The 14,860-nt window shown below is 36.2% G+C and overlaps 3 protein-coding genes across 7 annotated transcripts; 1 reads left to right on the top strand and 2 right to left on the bottom strand.

Moving 5' to 3' along the window:
- Window positions 1-111: 111 nt before the first annotated feature.
- Window positions 112-8,792, bottom strand: LOC131673389 (influenza virus NS1A-binding protein homolog A-like). The gene is made up of 8 exons (XM_058951325.1): window positions 8,386-8,792; window positions 5,651-5,884; window positions 5,091-5,272; window positions 4,439-4,637; window positions 3,720-4,170; window positions 2,884-3,413; window positions 2,123-2,514; window positions 112-2,044 (listed from the first exon to the last, which is right to left on the bottom strand). The coding sequence occupies exons 2-8, from the start codon at window positions 5,798-5,800 to the stop codon at window positions 1,810-1,812; spliced, it is 2,139 nt and encodes a 712-aa protein (XP_058807308.1). The 5' UTR covers window positions 5,801-5,884; window positions 8,386-8,792; the 3' UTR covers window positions 112-1,809.
- On the top strand, window positions 7,421-12,438 carry LOC131673395 (riboflavin kinase). 5 transcript variants are annotated; one of them, XM_058951338.1, is made up of 6 exons: window positions 10,787-11,081; window positions 11,174-11,264; window positions 11,530-11,661; window positions 11,770-11,918; window positions 12,006-12,108; window positions 12,188-12,434. In XM_058951338.1, exons 3-6 carry the CDS (start codon window positions 11,571-11,573, stop codon window positions 12,289-12,291), a joined length of 447 nt encoding a protein of 148 aa, XP_058807321.1. In that variant the 5' UTR covers window positions 10,787-11,081; window positions 11,174-11,264; window positions 11,530-11,570; the 3' UTR covers window positions 12,292-12,434. The 5 variants fall into 5 exon arrangements, with proteins under 5 accessions (XP_058807320.1, XP_058807323.1, XP_058807324.1 ...); XM_058951337.1 differs by lacking the exons at window positions 10,787-11,081; window positions 11,174-11,264 and adding an exon at window positions 7,421-7,581 and having other exon boundaries at window positions 12,188-12,438; XM_058951340.1 differs by lacking the exons at window positions 10,787-11,081; window positions 11,174-11,264 and adding an exon at window positions 7,923-8,013 and having other exon boundaries at window positions 12,188-12,435.
- LOC131673390 (H/ACA ribonucleoprotein complex non-core subunit NAF1) lies at window positions 12,438-14,730 on the bottom strand. The gene is made up of 6 exons (XM_058951326.1): window positions 14,007-14,730; window positions 13,673-13,928; window positions 13,480-13,597; window positions 13,150-13,418; window positions 12,931-13,088; window positions 12,438-12,853 (listed from the first exon to the last, which is right to left on the bottom strand). The coding sequence occupies exons 1-6, from the start codon at window positions 14,299-14,301 to the stop codon at window positions 12,438-12,440; spliced, it is 1,512 nt and encodes a 503-aa protein (XP_058807309.1). The 5' UTR covers window positions 14,302-14,730.
- Window positions 14,731-14,860: the final 130 nt, after the last annotated feature.

Raw genomic sequence — 14,860 nt, 5'->3', positions numbered from 1 at the left:
TTCAATGATTGTCTCATACATAAACAAATATGTTAATTTATTTCAATAGCCTTTCTTATCGCAAGTATATAGGTAAATAAATGATACAAACAAGATTTTCGTTCAATATACTTTAACAGTTATATTTTTATTATGCAGACTCATCGTAAATATTTTTTGCTTTTTCGTAATCATAGTTTTACAAAACAGTTTTTCACACTTATACCATACTGTACATGTTATTTTTCCTTTTAATAATCCTTACTAACATAAATGACGCCAGTTTGAAAATGTTTAAGTATGTATTACACTTCATTTTATAGTCAATCTGCTACAGATCATTTAATAAAAAGAAAAATGTTTCTTGACTATCCTGTTAAATCAAAAATATTGAAAACACCCGTCATTTACATGAAAATATACTAAAAACCAAATAATAGAAAACTTCCTGATGTATAGTTTTCTTTCGTTAAATTTTTTATTGTTGATAGTTTCGAACTGAATGTATCCGCGTCAAAACTGTATTAACTCAATACTTTCAGGCAAATCCTCAAAAAAGATTCAATTTTAACTGATTATTACAATTATTACTATTATATAATATATATCCTCAGGATATTTCTTATTTTTCCCGTATGTAATATTGAGTTCCCTTGATACTTTCTGCACTTATTAAAATCGTGTAATTCGATTATGTAAATGGTAAGAATTCATAAAATGTATGTAAATCCGCTTTTCTTCTTTTCTGTTTGACAATTTCAACAAATATATGTTCTTGTCCATAAAAAAGTTTGTGTTGGACCCTTTATGGATTTTAAATCTCATGTATATATAGAATGTAACTTTTAAAAATTATAATGTAGCTGGTTTTTTTCTTTTTAATTTTTAGGAACAAATGCTATTTTTGTTTTTGGCAGTGTCTCGGTTCTTATCGAAAGAAAAAATGCATAAATAATGCAAATTTTACAAATTTTATACTACACTTGCACCGAATATTCACGTTAGTGTTTGTTTGGTTTTTCATTTGCTCTTATAATTTATCAAATTTTGCAAATATATTACAAGCATGACATTTGTTTTTCCGTTACAGGTTTTTCCTCTTTTGTATGTTTGTAAATTCGTAAAATAGTCTTAAAAAAAATTTTAATCACATACAAAGTTGAAAGAACAAGAAAATTGCACTTTTTTCAGTTATTTTTTTTTTTTTTGAGATACGATATGGTAAAGTAATTTTACGACATTGGTGAACAAACGTTCTATTAAATTTTTCTTTTGCAAATTGAGCAACGTTACAAAAGAGAAGTATCACTTTTCTTTTTGTAAATAATTTAACTGCAATTTTGAAAAGCATGCTATAGTTGGATCAAATGCCTATCAAAATATCTACAAAAACTAGAAGCAATCTATTAAAATTCAATAGCACAGAAAGAATTGTAAAAACATCTTGGATTTTCTCAGTTACCAACGAATATTAATCTTATTTATTTCAATATATATGATTAAAGAGAATAAATAGTAAGTAACATTTAAAGAAGATAAATAAAGATGGAAATTTAATGATATGAAAATTTAACATTGCTCAATTTTTTACAAGTTGAATATCATCGTACAAAATGAGTCACATGTTATAATTCGATTTCGCATGGTTTTTCTCTGTAAATGGCAGAAGTATCAAGAATCGCGTGCAGAAAGTAATGTCACACTCAAACGATCCCTATGATATACATAACTGGAATTGTACTTCATCCTTGCAGTGCTAAGATTATTACCGACAAAAATAGTAACAAAAAAGGGAGGGCAAGATAAGGTAGATTTATTAAAAATAAGATTTCATTCGACTTCCGAGTTGGCCTTGCTTAATTGCCGACTACTACACGTCGACTGAGGCATGTCTTTCTCGCTACCGTTGGCACTTGAATCCGAGTAATTATTGTACTCAGGATTCGGCGGTGTTTTTATACCATCCGTTTTCGGGATAAACGTCGTCCACTCGTTCGTATGAATGTCTAGATACTCGATCGAGTTTAGGAAGTTTTTGCCAGAAAAACCTCCTACCGCGTACAGTCTGAAAATATAAAATCATTTTTCTAGAATATATTACAATAAAATTAAAATAAAGTAAGTTGTAGGAAAAGCTCTTTACCTATCGCCAACAACGGTGACTGCAACGTTAGCCCTCGGCATGCACATACTAGGTCCAGGAACCCACACTTGTTCTGCTGGATCATAAACTTCTGTACTTGTCAAACTATGCTGACCAGTCGATCCACCAACTGCGTACAATCTACCGTGGAACACGGCCAATCCACAACCACGTCTAGCGGTGATCAGAGATGGGCCCATACTCCAAGTATTCGTTTGTGGGTCATAAATTTCAATCGAGTTGAGACAATTCCAGGAGTCACAGCCACCAACTGCATAGACTTTGTTGTCGTAGGAACATACTCCAGCTTGATAGCGGCCGATTTTTAAAGGCTCGATGCTCGACCATACATTGGTGTCTGGGTCGTATACGTCGCATTGTTTGATTCCAGCCTTGAAAATCAAATCATTCGTTTTCGATAAATTACAATAATGAGCTGTGTTATACGATATAACGTTTTGAGTAATAAGCTTATACTCAAATCAACTAATTCCGTTCTAGAAACGTATTTTTTGATTACACAAACATTAGTTATTATTGCTTTTAAAAAAAGTTCTTACATCATTCGCAAGAATCAGCGTATTTAATAAAAAAATTAAAAAAAATAATAATAAATTACGTTTTAAAAAAAAAAACAATGCGATTAAAAAGCACGAACGAAGCTCTACCAATGTCAAATTGGCAGCGACAGCGGTAGGGGAGATTACTTTCAAATCAAATTACAACTCCCCAAATGCAACACGTTATATAGCGTTATATACCTGTCCATTCCAGCCGCCAATGCAATAGATTTTGTCGTCCAACGAGCAAACTCCCGAATTTGATCTAGCCAAAGGTAAATTTGCCACAGTCTTCCATTTACCACTCACAGGATCTAATACTTCAACAGTTTCCAATTCAGTTGATCCATTGGATCCTCCAATAGCATAAACTTTACCCTTGACAACAGCAATGCCAAATCGTCCACGAGCTTCTTTCATTGCTGCTACAACTTCCCATGTATTTGATTCGGGTACATATTTGTCGACAGTTTTCAGGCACTCAACTCGGTCGTAACCACCACAAACCAGCAAATAACCGTTCAGTTCGGCACAACCTACCGAACATTTACCAGCTTTCATTGTTGGCAGAGCACAATATAAATCTGGCTCGCTTGATGAACTTCTTTGGTCTTCTGGAATTCGGTGGTTGGTTTCTTGAGCTGCTGGTGACGATGGTGTATTCAAGCGTAACATCACCGATAGTTTTGTGAGAAGACCGTCTAGCGTCACGATGCTCAGGAATGTGTGCTCTGAAATTTGATTGATTTTTGAAGAAAATAATGTCAATTTATATTATTACGTATACCGTTATGTAAGTTAATCTGATTGAAAGCAAGATTGGCTCAGTTTGTTATTGTGCACGAGAGTGGAAGAGAAAACTATAGAAGGTTGCGTTTTAAGATAAAAGAAACTGCTAGCTGACAATTATAATTATCTATGATTACCAAACGGCTTATTAACAGTTTACAAATAACTATTTCTGAATAAAACGGTAAATGCAATTTTTTTTAAATGCATTATTTTCCGTTATTATCCGAGTCATAAGAAAACGTTACCTCCAACTTTACTGACGCCAATCAAATTCCAATCCGGTTCCAGCTGTTCCTCTACACTATCTTCGATACTACTGTTGTATATCAAAACTCGAGGTTTAGCAGGTTGCAAAACACCCTTTCTGCGACTCTTGTTCTGCGAAACTTGAGTCTTGAGAGACATTTTCTTGTAGTCTTGTACGATGTCAGTGTCACTGATGTCACCCGATGGCAGATCCGAACAATCTTGTAAACTGTTGTCGAGAGCTAAATACAAGAGATGAGTTTTCTCTGAAAGTTGCTGTACACTAGGTGGATGATCTTGATCGGTCATCAAACGTTTAATCCAATCCAAGACTAAACAGCACAGACTTTGACCGTTTACTAAACTCATTTCTTGCGTTGTTTGATATAGTACTTCGATTTTCACGTAGGGAAGAAATGACAGTACTGGATTGTTGCAAACATTCTCAAACTGAAAGAAAAATCAATGTATTGTTTAATTATTTAGATGAAATAATTTAAAATTCATCATTTTTTCATTTTTTAGTGATAATTATTGACTCGACAAAATTCAATTTACAATTGCAAAAAAATTATCTCTCGTTATATAACCAAGCAAACTTCAATTATAAACTTCACGTGTAAAAAACAAAATTTTCAAAAAAATTCAAACAGTTGACTTATTCTCATCAGATGCATCATCTCGTGTAGATAACGAGTAATACAATCACTCGACTTACGTTTTGGCGAATATAAGCATCAACTTGTTTGACAAAATTTTCGTTGGAGACGATACCAGGCAAACCACGAATTTCAAGGCATGTCTCTGGCGTCAACGATTCCAATAATTGAGCTGTACATTGGCCGGCTATTCGATCCATTTTCAAGTAGGCCGCTGCTACGTAAATTGATTTCATTTCAGCTGGTGTTATCTCGAGTCTGCAAAAAATCCAAGAATTTTGTTTAACTTTCCACGACACTACGTGAACTATGAAACTTGCTGTATCTCTATTTTATTATTTTTAGAGAAAAAATTCGCGGCTGTTGGCTACTACTACACGTATATATACGCCTCTAATCCAAAATAAAACTAAGCAGAAATATGACGTGCAACATAAAAGCTGGTAATTAATTTAGTTTTTTTCTTATTGCATAATTAATTGTTGTAGCCGACTCCTAAACGATAAATTGATTATATCTCAAATCCACGAAAGTTGATTACTACATATAGTAACGAAGTTCTTGTTGGTCGAAAAAATCGATCTACAAAACTTCGATTATACAAAATCAAAATAATAATAAAAAAACGAAAGCAAACCGTTCAACGTTTATTTTAGATATTTGGCCTCATGTATACCGAAATAAAAGGAAAAACATAGATAACTGTCAAACCTAGATGTATAGGCGTAATCGATGAGCTTCTGCAGAGCACGTTTGTTGATGTGATCGCTGAGCTTGTAGGTGACTTGTGGCTCGTTGCTACCTTGTTGAGTATCATTGCTAAACAGCTCGAATAAGTACGGAGAGGCCGCGGCTAACACTGCTCGATGTCCATGCACTTCGGCTTTACCGGCCTGCAAAATTTTCGTCGTCGAGAAAACGTTCATGCGAAGCGTGGCTTGTTTACAAGGGCAAATACGTATTGATTTTTCATTAATGAAACTTCGTTGGCAAGTCCATGGCCGTTATCAAGTAAGCTGCGTGGCTTGTACTTTCTAATTATACTTTTTTGCAAACAAAATCTTTCTTTTTGTTGGATCAATGCCGACCGTGAAAAATACATTCTGAATTAAATCCACGGCTGTTCATTCAATATCATTCAATAGCAAGACATTCCACGAGTTTCCTCGTGAAAGAATAACACGTGAAAATTATAACTTTTCCTTGTTTTATTACTTACGTAATTTTAGCAATCGAACGCTAAACAGAAAACAAATACTAAGTAGACTTACGTGCAGTATGACGTCGCAGAAATGCTTGTTCTTTCTCATCATGTTGAGCGAAGACAGAATTAACTGGGAGTGCTGTTCGTCGTGAAACTCTAGGGTAGAACTCTTGGTCAGACCCTCGGCCTCCCCGTTAGTCGAGATGGATGATACCATTTTTTATTCTTATTGCAAGCTGCTTCAACAAATACTAAAGGCTCATAACCAAATCGGGAATTTGCACTGCTCTGTCAGGTTGTACTGAAAAATGAAAAGAGTTTTCATTAGATTTTAGCGTTTGGATAAATTTCACTTTGTTTCATGGACTTCGCTTGCAAAATATCTGTCAGGTATGCTCTCATGTGGGTGTGAATCATTCTCCGATGAGGTGTTCCTGTCTTTTAATTAACGAAGTTTGAGCCATGTTCTTTTTCCGACCGCGTTCTCGAACGAAATGCAACATTTTTACGCGAGTGATAAAAATTAATCGCAAATCAGCATTCGCGCAGCAAAAAAAAGAGAATATATATTTATTTTTTTTGAGAGGGAGAGAGAGAGAGAGAGAGAGAGAGAGAGAGAGAGAGAGAGAGAGAGAGAGAAAGCGGGAGCTCGAGAAAGAAGTGGATGTCAATCACGAATATGCCGTCACGCGTGCTGCCGTTAAGTCGTCATAAAAAGCTTCGAGAACGAGCATTGAGCGTTTGAGCCTGTGCATTGATTGGGTTAACGCACTCGAGAACGTATGACTCCTCTCCAACGGCATCGAGCCAAAATGTATCTTTCGATAAGTGTACGAGATCTCATTATTTCTGTGCGTCGGCATCTGATAGGCAAAAGAAGCACAAACTACCGTTGATACGACTCGGTGCTTATTGCACAGGAACAACGAGCTCGCTTTTTGTCCCCTCACCCCGGCATTAACGCGCGGAAAAGCTCTTCAAGGTGAGCGATCAGGTTTGAATCAGACACGCCGAAACTCGAGAAATCTGGGGGCAAACCACGTGCGCCGGCTGCGCCGCTCTTTATCGAATAGCGTGGGTTCGTCGAGCGAAATTACAGCTGGTCACGCGCGAAGCTAAGCTGCGGATAGCGCATCGTCGGCATTCGGCTGATTTTCATCGGACAAGCTCGGGTTGCCGTTCCTACGGTTGATGGAGCTTTGGCGTTTCCCCCTTGACGCGATCGTGATAAACTGAAGGCGCGACGCTGGCCAGCCTTCATTGTTTAAGACGCCTTTGCTCGCAGCGACAGACAGTAAACTCGATTCTTTCACCTAAGTGGATTAAAAAAAAAGGCCGACATCAAAATGCACTTAGCATGGTCGTCAATTTTTACCTCGCGACGTAAAACATCGATTTTTCACGTTCGAGTTCTTACGCAATTATGCTGTCATTCGATTTTCAAAAGCATCATTGGTAATCTCGCAGGCGATGAGAATTGATCAAAGTAGCCGCGGCTAAATATCGCCTTCCTTGATTTCAGATCTCAAACATTCTTCTATCTTTCATAATCAACTCAATGACTTGTTTGACGCTTGACTTTCATTGCTGTGTTTATGTAAAGAGTGTTTGCCTTTTTCGACATCGTTGACGTACTCTGCAAACATCGAAGCATGGATAGCGAATCATTTCTCACGCGTTATATATAAAACTGCACGACTGCAGAGCTACGCGTTTCGGTTATCCAATCAGTGACTCGATGTCCGTCCTTTGAATGGTGTATGTTCATCTGCGAGTGAATGAGAGAGAGAGAGAGAGAGAGACGCTTTCTCTTTCTCTCTTTCTCTATATATCTCTCTCTCTCACGCGTCACTCTTGACAAAAATAAACTACTACGTAGTGCGTAGGGGTGTTTTCTCTTTGTGCACGTAGTTATTAATCAAGTTCCGATGAGATTTCGCGAAATAAAGGGAGAAAAAAAGATACACGCGTGCAGAGGCCAGAAACAGAAGAAAGCACGTAAGTATAGCAGTGGCCGTACAACCTTGACAAGGTTCTGTCTCTCTCCCACTACCAGACATCATGCTTTCGTTCCGCCAGCTGCTGCTACCTACTTCGATCTTGTTCTCTCGTCCTCCACGCGAAGGGCATGCGCGCCCTTTTTGTTATGACGCGTAAACGAACGGCTAGAAAAGGTTTTCCGATACACTAAATACAAATGCATTTAGAGCGTTCGCTGAACTATTTAGTTTTCAACAACACTTTGAAGGATGCAATCAGTGGGCAGTGAAACTGAATCGTACAAGTAACTACATCACTGCATTGCTCGCAGTCTACTATAAGAAGCGGTAGCAACAATGTTTACTCGTGGACACGGAAAATAAAAATAAAGAACGGATCAATGAGGATTAAAGAAAAAAAATTAGAACGACAATGTGGGGCAGACCAAAGGTAGCTTTGAGATGGATATATCGCGTTCGCAAACAAGTTTTGCACTCATGAATTTTCAAAGCTACGAGCGAGCTTGGCCAGTGGCTAGCAAGGCAATCAATGGAGCGTGCTCTCGGTTATCGTACAAGCTCGTGAGATATGCAAATCCGTGCAGATAATAATACCTGATGGGGCATTTCGTCTGACTATCGATATCCGAAGGACATTAAAAAGTATGTAACTTCGGCGACGACATGCGACGTGAGAGTTCGAGGAATCCGAATGGCACGTGCGACGGAATATGTCTCGCGCCCGTATATATGCAGGGTCAAGAACCTTGATTGGCCCGGTCCAAAAAGGAAACCCATGCGTGTGCACGCCTATTGGACTTACCTTCGTGATGACGACGATCAACACCATGTGTGTGTGTGTGTGTGTGTGTGTGTCTAGGAAAATTAACTCATTGGGTCACTGCATCGTGCCGACAAAGGTAACAAAATGTAGCGCGCTTATTTAACCGTGACACACCGTTGTTGCTGTCGCGCCAGACGAGAACCGACTCGACTACGCTGTTCGCGCGCTCTTCCTTTTGTAACGCGTGCTTTTAGACGCGGAAACTGCCAGCAAACGCCGAGATTGGTGGACGCCAGCTTTGGAGATTCGTTTGATGATCGAGAGGATTGATGTCGAATCCACGATCTTCTCGAATGAAACGATGATAATGATGATGATACCTCTCAACACGAGGTGTTCGGCACACTCGCGTATGTATCGTGTACGGTGGTGTAGTTTTCTAGGTCGTCGTGTACGTTTAGTAGAGGCGGCTTCGACGATGTCACGACCGTTCTATGACTGAGAATCGGGTAACAGACAGTCAGAAACGTCACAGAACTGGCGTGATGTCTTGCGGGAGATTCAAAATTTATTCTTTACGGCGAGATCGATACACATCGAGAATGATCGCGTCGACGAACGAACTTGACGTGGAAATTGTCGCGAAATTTTACTTTTCTCGTGCGTGCTGAAATATTCGTGAACGCGGGAGTAGATTACAAGCGACACATTGCACTCGAGCATCAATTATTCGCCCGCCGGCTGCTGCGAGGAGGTACTTTCGAGAATAATCTGACAAAGCTGTTGTACCCTCTCGTGCACGCGGCTTCTCGCGTGGATTTTACCATAAGGCATACTAATGGGCCGGCTTAACGCGATATCTTCTTTATTTTTTCTCGTGATTTGTTAATGTAAGGCGCTTCTTGCTATTTTTAGATAATTCAGCTAAACATTCGTTGCCGTGGGTGAAGCTTTAAAACGAGGAATCGGATTGCAAGATTTATCGTATCTATCGATTCTTTTTTTAATTTTGAGTTCGATTATTAAAGATTCAAAGGTGAAAAAATCTTAAGGTTGCTTGAATAATCAATATTCACATAATTCTTTGCTTGCACGATGTATACCGAAAACTCACGTATTTTTTTTACAATTGTATGGCATTTGTATACAATTGTTGTTGATTATTTTGGAAGCCGCGTAACGCGTGATTAAATGCAAGAGAGAGAGAGAGAGAGAGAGAGAGAGAGAGAGATTATATTTTTTTAGAAATTTAGGTACGGGAAAATATAAATACGAGCATCTTAAATTTTTTATTACTATAAGAAAGAAACGAAGCTATATTTTCCTATGTATATATATGAATATAATGAGGCATTTAAATTAACTTGTGGTAATAATTTTTGTTTTTTTGCTGTCGAATATTCGTAGTACCTTAAAGCCAATCTGCTATAGATCGTTCGATCGAAAAAGGTTTATCTATTTATATTTCAAAGATAATGTAGATTTTCATTCGAGTTTTAAAACCGCAAAATGCACTATAAAAATTTCATTTATTAGATTTCCTCAAAAGAGAAAATGTCAAAAGAATTCAATTTATATGACGGAATTAGATAGGACACTCCTGGAGTTGTTCTTTGTAAATATAAAACCTAGAAATTGATAAAATCACAGATAAACGAGCAAATAATATTCTTCTTTTTACGACCTCTTGTGCGTTGTTTCCCAAAAAGAGGTAAACATAAGAACGTTTAATCACGTGGCTTTTTGTGTTAGCGTCACCGATACTAAAATACGCAAGTTTTTATATGTGTCGTGCTGTACATTATTTTAGACAGAAGATTACCTGTACTGGTAAAACGATGATCGATAATCGACGCGACTGAGATCATAATTGAGGAGCGTAAACCGGGTACTCAATCAGCGCTTCCTTTTTGCGTGGCCTTTTTGCGTGTAGGAAATAGAACAACTTTTAGTTCTACTTTTGATAGAAGGATATCTCAAGTTTAATATGTTTGATTCATGCAAAGCCGCAATCGACATACGTTTTGTTGTGAAATCTATGAAAATATTCATTCGCTAATACAATAGTTTTCACCATACACCGTCTTCCGCGTAAAATGACTGAAAATAACCATACGCAGAAATACTTTAATACTAACTCGACACGTGCCACTAGAGAGAGATATATCGTATTCAATATTATTCGAAAGATAAGCCAACGATATAAAAGAAATCGTTCAATTTAAAAATGACTACTCAAAAATGTAATTATCATACGCGTCAGTCATACAATATACAATGCGAGTGCCTATTGTCTATCTTATCTCGGTAATCGCGTCGTAATTTACAACTTCTATAATAGGAATTATAAAAAACTTTTTTCCTCTTTACGTAACAGAAAAGGCAATTCAATTATGTTCTTGTCACTTGCGTTATTAACAACAAGGTATAGAATACATTGATGGTATTTTTAATAATTATACATAGAACGTCGCACGCGCGTGTAATGAATCAGCTGACTTCCGAAAAAAAATCTTATGAATGGAAATCAGCTGCTACACGCGTAAAAACCGCATGCTACATATAAAGCTCGAGAAGGAAAAACAATTTTTCGCCATGGTCCATGCCCCATAGTCTATCAGCTTAGTTGGATAATTATCATGACACTAATTGTTTTGGCTGCATATTTACACACGCTCACTGGAAATATCAGTTATCGTTTGATTTGAAAATAAGTAGTCTGTGCACATGACATAGTAAGTTTCAACTTATGATATCTTTACATGGTGTGAGAAGTCAGATGTTTTTTTCATCGAATATAAATGTTCATTTCCAATCTCATCTATAGATTTTGTCTATTAGACGACCTCACATTTAAGTATGCAGCGGAATAGTTCACATAACCTATTTTCCATTAATAGTATTACAATGATTATTTGGTGAGAAATTGTAATTTCTTTGTCTGATACAGTTGCGATTATAACGTGTTTATTCAGAGTTTTTGTTTTTTAAATATCGCGCTTCTCTTACTATTTTTATCGTAATATTATTATTAGTCTGAACTGATCTGTACCTGCTATGTTAACAAACTTTTAAGACATACATATATACAACGTGGCTTATCAAATACACAGAACAATTGAAACTTCAATATCAGTTTTCTTGATATTATTAACGTAGTGGGCGATTTTACGCTGTATATAGGTAGTGGAGTAATTAAACCACAAAAACGTCATTGTATTTCAATGGCATTCCAAGACTATTTGCCTTATTATGCTTCTGGAAAAGTTGTGCCTGGCTTTGGAAGAGGATCAAAATCACTTGGATGTCCAACGGGTAACGTTTTTCTTGAATTTGCATTAATGACATTAAATTTTATTTTATAATCAACTTGTCATTTGTCCAGTAAAATATTTTCATTTAAAATTAACGTTATTTTTTCAGCTAACTTTCCAGAAGAAGTTGTTGAAGCTCTTCCTACTGAATTTGAGACAGGAATTTATTATGGATGGGCCTCATTGAACAAAGCAATTTACAAAATGGTCATGAGTATAGGATGGAATCCATTTTATAATAATGATAAGAAATCAATGGCATGCAAATTATTATTTTTTGAATTTATATTACTAAACATTATAATTATTACCTATAATCTGTGTATTATCTTTTTTTTATTATAGGAAATACATTTACTGCACAAATTTGAAGAGGATTTTTATGGTAAAGAACTGAAAGTTATAGTATTAGGCTACATTAGGCCAGAAAAGAATTTCTCTTCTATGGGTGAGTTTCAATATTCCTGTGAAGGATACATTAACTATTTGTTGTTTATTTAAAAAATTAATGTATGACATTGTTTCAGACGAACTTATAACAGCAATCAAAAGTGATATATCTATAGCTAATAAGTCTCTTGACGAACCAAATACAATCAATTATAAAGAAAACCCATTTTTGAACAGTTAAGATGAAATAAGTGCTGAAAATTTTGTTAAAAAATGCCTAAATGAAGTTATTACAATTTAGTTTGATAAATTATATAGATAAGATATATTTTAATTCAACAAAAAAACTTATAACAAACCTAATAATACAATGTATATGCTTAAGAACTACGTATCCATATTAGCTGATGGTGGTGGTGGAGGTGGCGGTGGAGGTAAATTGATAGGAGGTATCAGAGTTGGCGGGAAACCAGAAAATTCTGCTGCATTGACTTGTGGTAACTGATACTGTGGATTCCACTGCACTTGAGAGAATCCAACGTTTTGCATTTCTACTGGTGGCATTTGTGCTGGATTAAGATAATTGTATGGCTGCATATGATGATATGATGGTTGTGGTGGTAGCATCCACTGATTACTTGGGTATGAATTGTACTGATGCCAAGGATTTGGTTGTTGATATCGTAAACGAGACCACAGGTGATGCGTTCGATAGAATGGCCGTGGATTTTGCGCATGAGGATATGACTGGTGTTCTCGGTTAGTGTTCCAAGGATGATTTGATTGCCAACCGGTATTATTGCCTGAAAATAATTTTTAAAGTGGCGATATTATGCACAAATGTAGAAATATTTTATGTAACATAAAACTATTTTCTTACCACGTTTGCGTTTTACTGGAGTTTCTGAGGATCCTTCTTTAGATTTGTTAGTGCTTTCACTCTGTTTATTTTTCAAACTTGCTAAGTAAGCCTGTTCTTCTTCATCATCTGAAAACTGTGGAGCTTCATCTTCTCCAATATCATCTGCAGCTTTCATTCTAAAAATAATTAGTATAAATTAACTCATGAGTTGACATTTTGGTTAATAAAATATCTTACTTTGTAAGTTCACTCAGAAAGACTAAAGATGTATACTGTGTGTTTGGGCAATAATACACTGTCATTCCTACTTTAATATCCTTCTCTTGAATCTGTACCGAACTATTGAATCTCACACAATAGTGCGGCTCAGCAACTTGACCAAACACATCAAATATACGTCCCAAAGCTCTTTGACCTTTGTCAATAAATAAGACTGTATCTAAATTTAAAGTTGGTTTACCAGGCTTGGGACGAACAACTACCATTTGCTCAACAGTCCAAGCAATCTGGAAAACAATTATTTTATTTTTGTTGTTGAAAATAAAAAACAAAGAGTAAAGTAATTACCTCTCCCAATGGATCACACAAAACCTCAGGTACACTGATCGTTAAGTCCTCAATTGGTGGAAGATCATCAAATTCACTTTTTGGTTTTGTGAATTTCTTCTGTTTATTCTTTACATTCCTAAAAATATCAAAATTTATAATGAATTTACTTATACATTACTGTCAAATTTCAGAAAAAAAAAGCATGCCTTACTTGGATTGTGTTGCATCGTCCGATTCATCATTGTCAGATGCATTCTTTTTACTTTTTTCACTAGACTTAGCATCGCTATCATTGGAATCACTACTACTCGAGTCACTTTCACTATCAGAAGATTCAGCACTTGAAAGTATTATTTCCTTATTTCTGTAGTCTTTGTTATTTATTAAATCTGCATTTTGATCATCTTCATTCTCAGAACCTGAGCTGTCATATTGTGCAGCTATAGCTGCCAAAGAAGTTTGCTTATCTAAAAATTACAGATAAAATACAATTTACATTCACCACAGCATATGTTTGATGATAATTTTATTCGAAATAAACTTACCAATATAAAACATACCCCTTGTCATGTTATGACTAGCTAATTCGTTGCTTAAATTTGTATTCTTAATGTTTTGTTTATTCACATATGCATTGTACTCATTACTTTCAATGATAATTTCTTCACTTAAAATAAGCTCTTCTTTAAGAACAGAATTGTTATCACTGTACATTACATTGTTCAATGAAGATTGTCCTAAGCTTGACATCATATTAGAAGGAATGCTATTAACGTACAATAAAGTATTACTTGCTTCAGGATTGCCTTTCCTTACATTTGCGTAATCGTGTTCATCCATTAATTACGGAAGACCGGTAGTGCCATCGGACGACCGACTAGGTTACCAACGAAAAGTCGCTCTTTTTTCGGGAGACGGGGTATGTTTAGTAGATACTTTCGTAATCGTAACACGAGTAAATTGATGTTTGATTGTCAGAATCACGCAAACACGTGGTCGCTACAAACACACGCCATTGCGTTATAATATATATGTATATCTTTTACATCGACAAACCGGTTCAGATTAGATGAAAGATACAATGCGTAACAGATGATCCGAAATAAACGACTCTCTAATTTTCAATAATTAGTATACAACGTTAATCACAAATGTTTTTATGTTGCAAGAGGCAGTGAAATTGCCAAAGCAATAGTCAAATAATATTTTATGTGTTGAATATCAACACAAACTATACTCATCAATCAATATTTGTACCTAACCTCAAAATCGCGCCACGATCTCACGCCATCTCGCGTCACGAATTGTACTCAACTTTTTTTCTCGTTAAAAATGTTCTCGTCCTACATATAAAATCACATACGCACACATACACGTACACGTGACTATATACTTTACT

The sequence above is a fragment of the Phymastichus coffea genome, unplaced genomic scaffold (assembly GCF_024137745.1).
Source record: "Phymastichus coffea isolate CEN01 unplaced genomic scaffold, Cenicafe_Pcof_1.1 PCOF00175, whole genome shotgun sequence".
In the NCBI taxonomy this organism is placed as follows: Eukaryota; Metazoa; Arthropoda; class Insecta; order Hymenoptera; family Eulophidae; genus Phymastichus; species Phymastichus coffea.
Note: the sequence above shows the minus strand (reverse complement) of the source record. Positions and strands in the feature narration are given on the sequence as shown.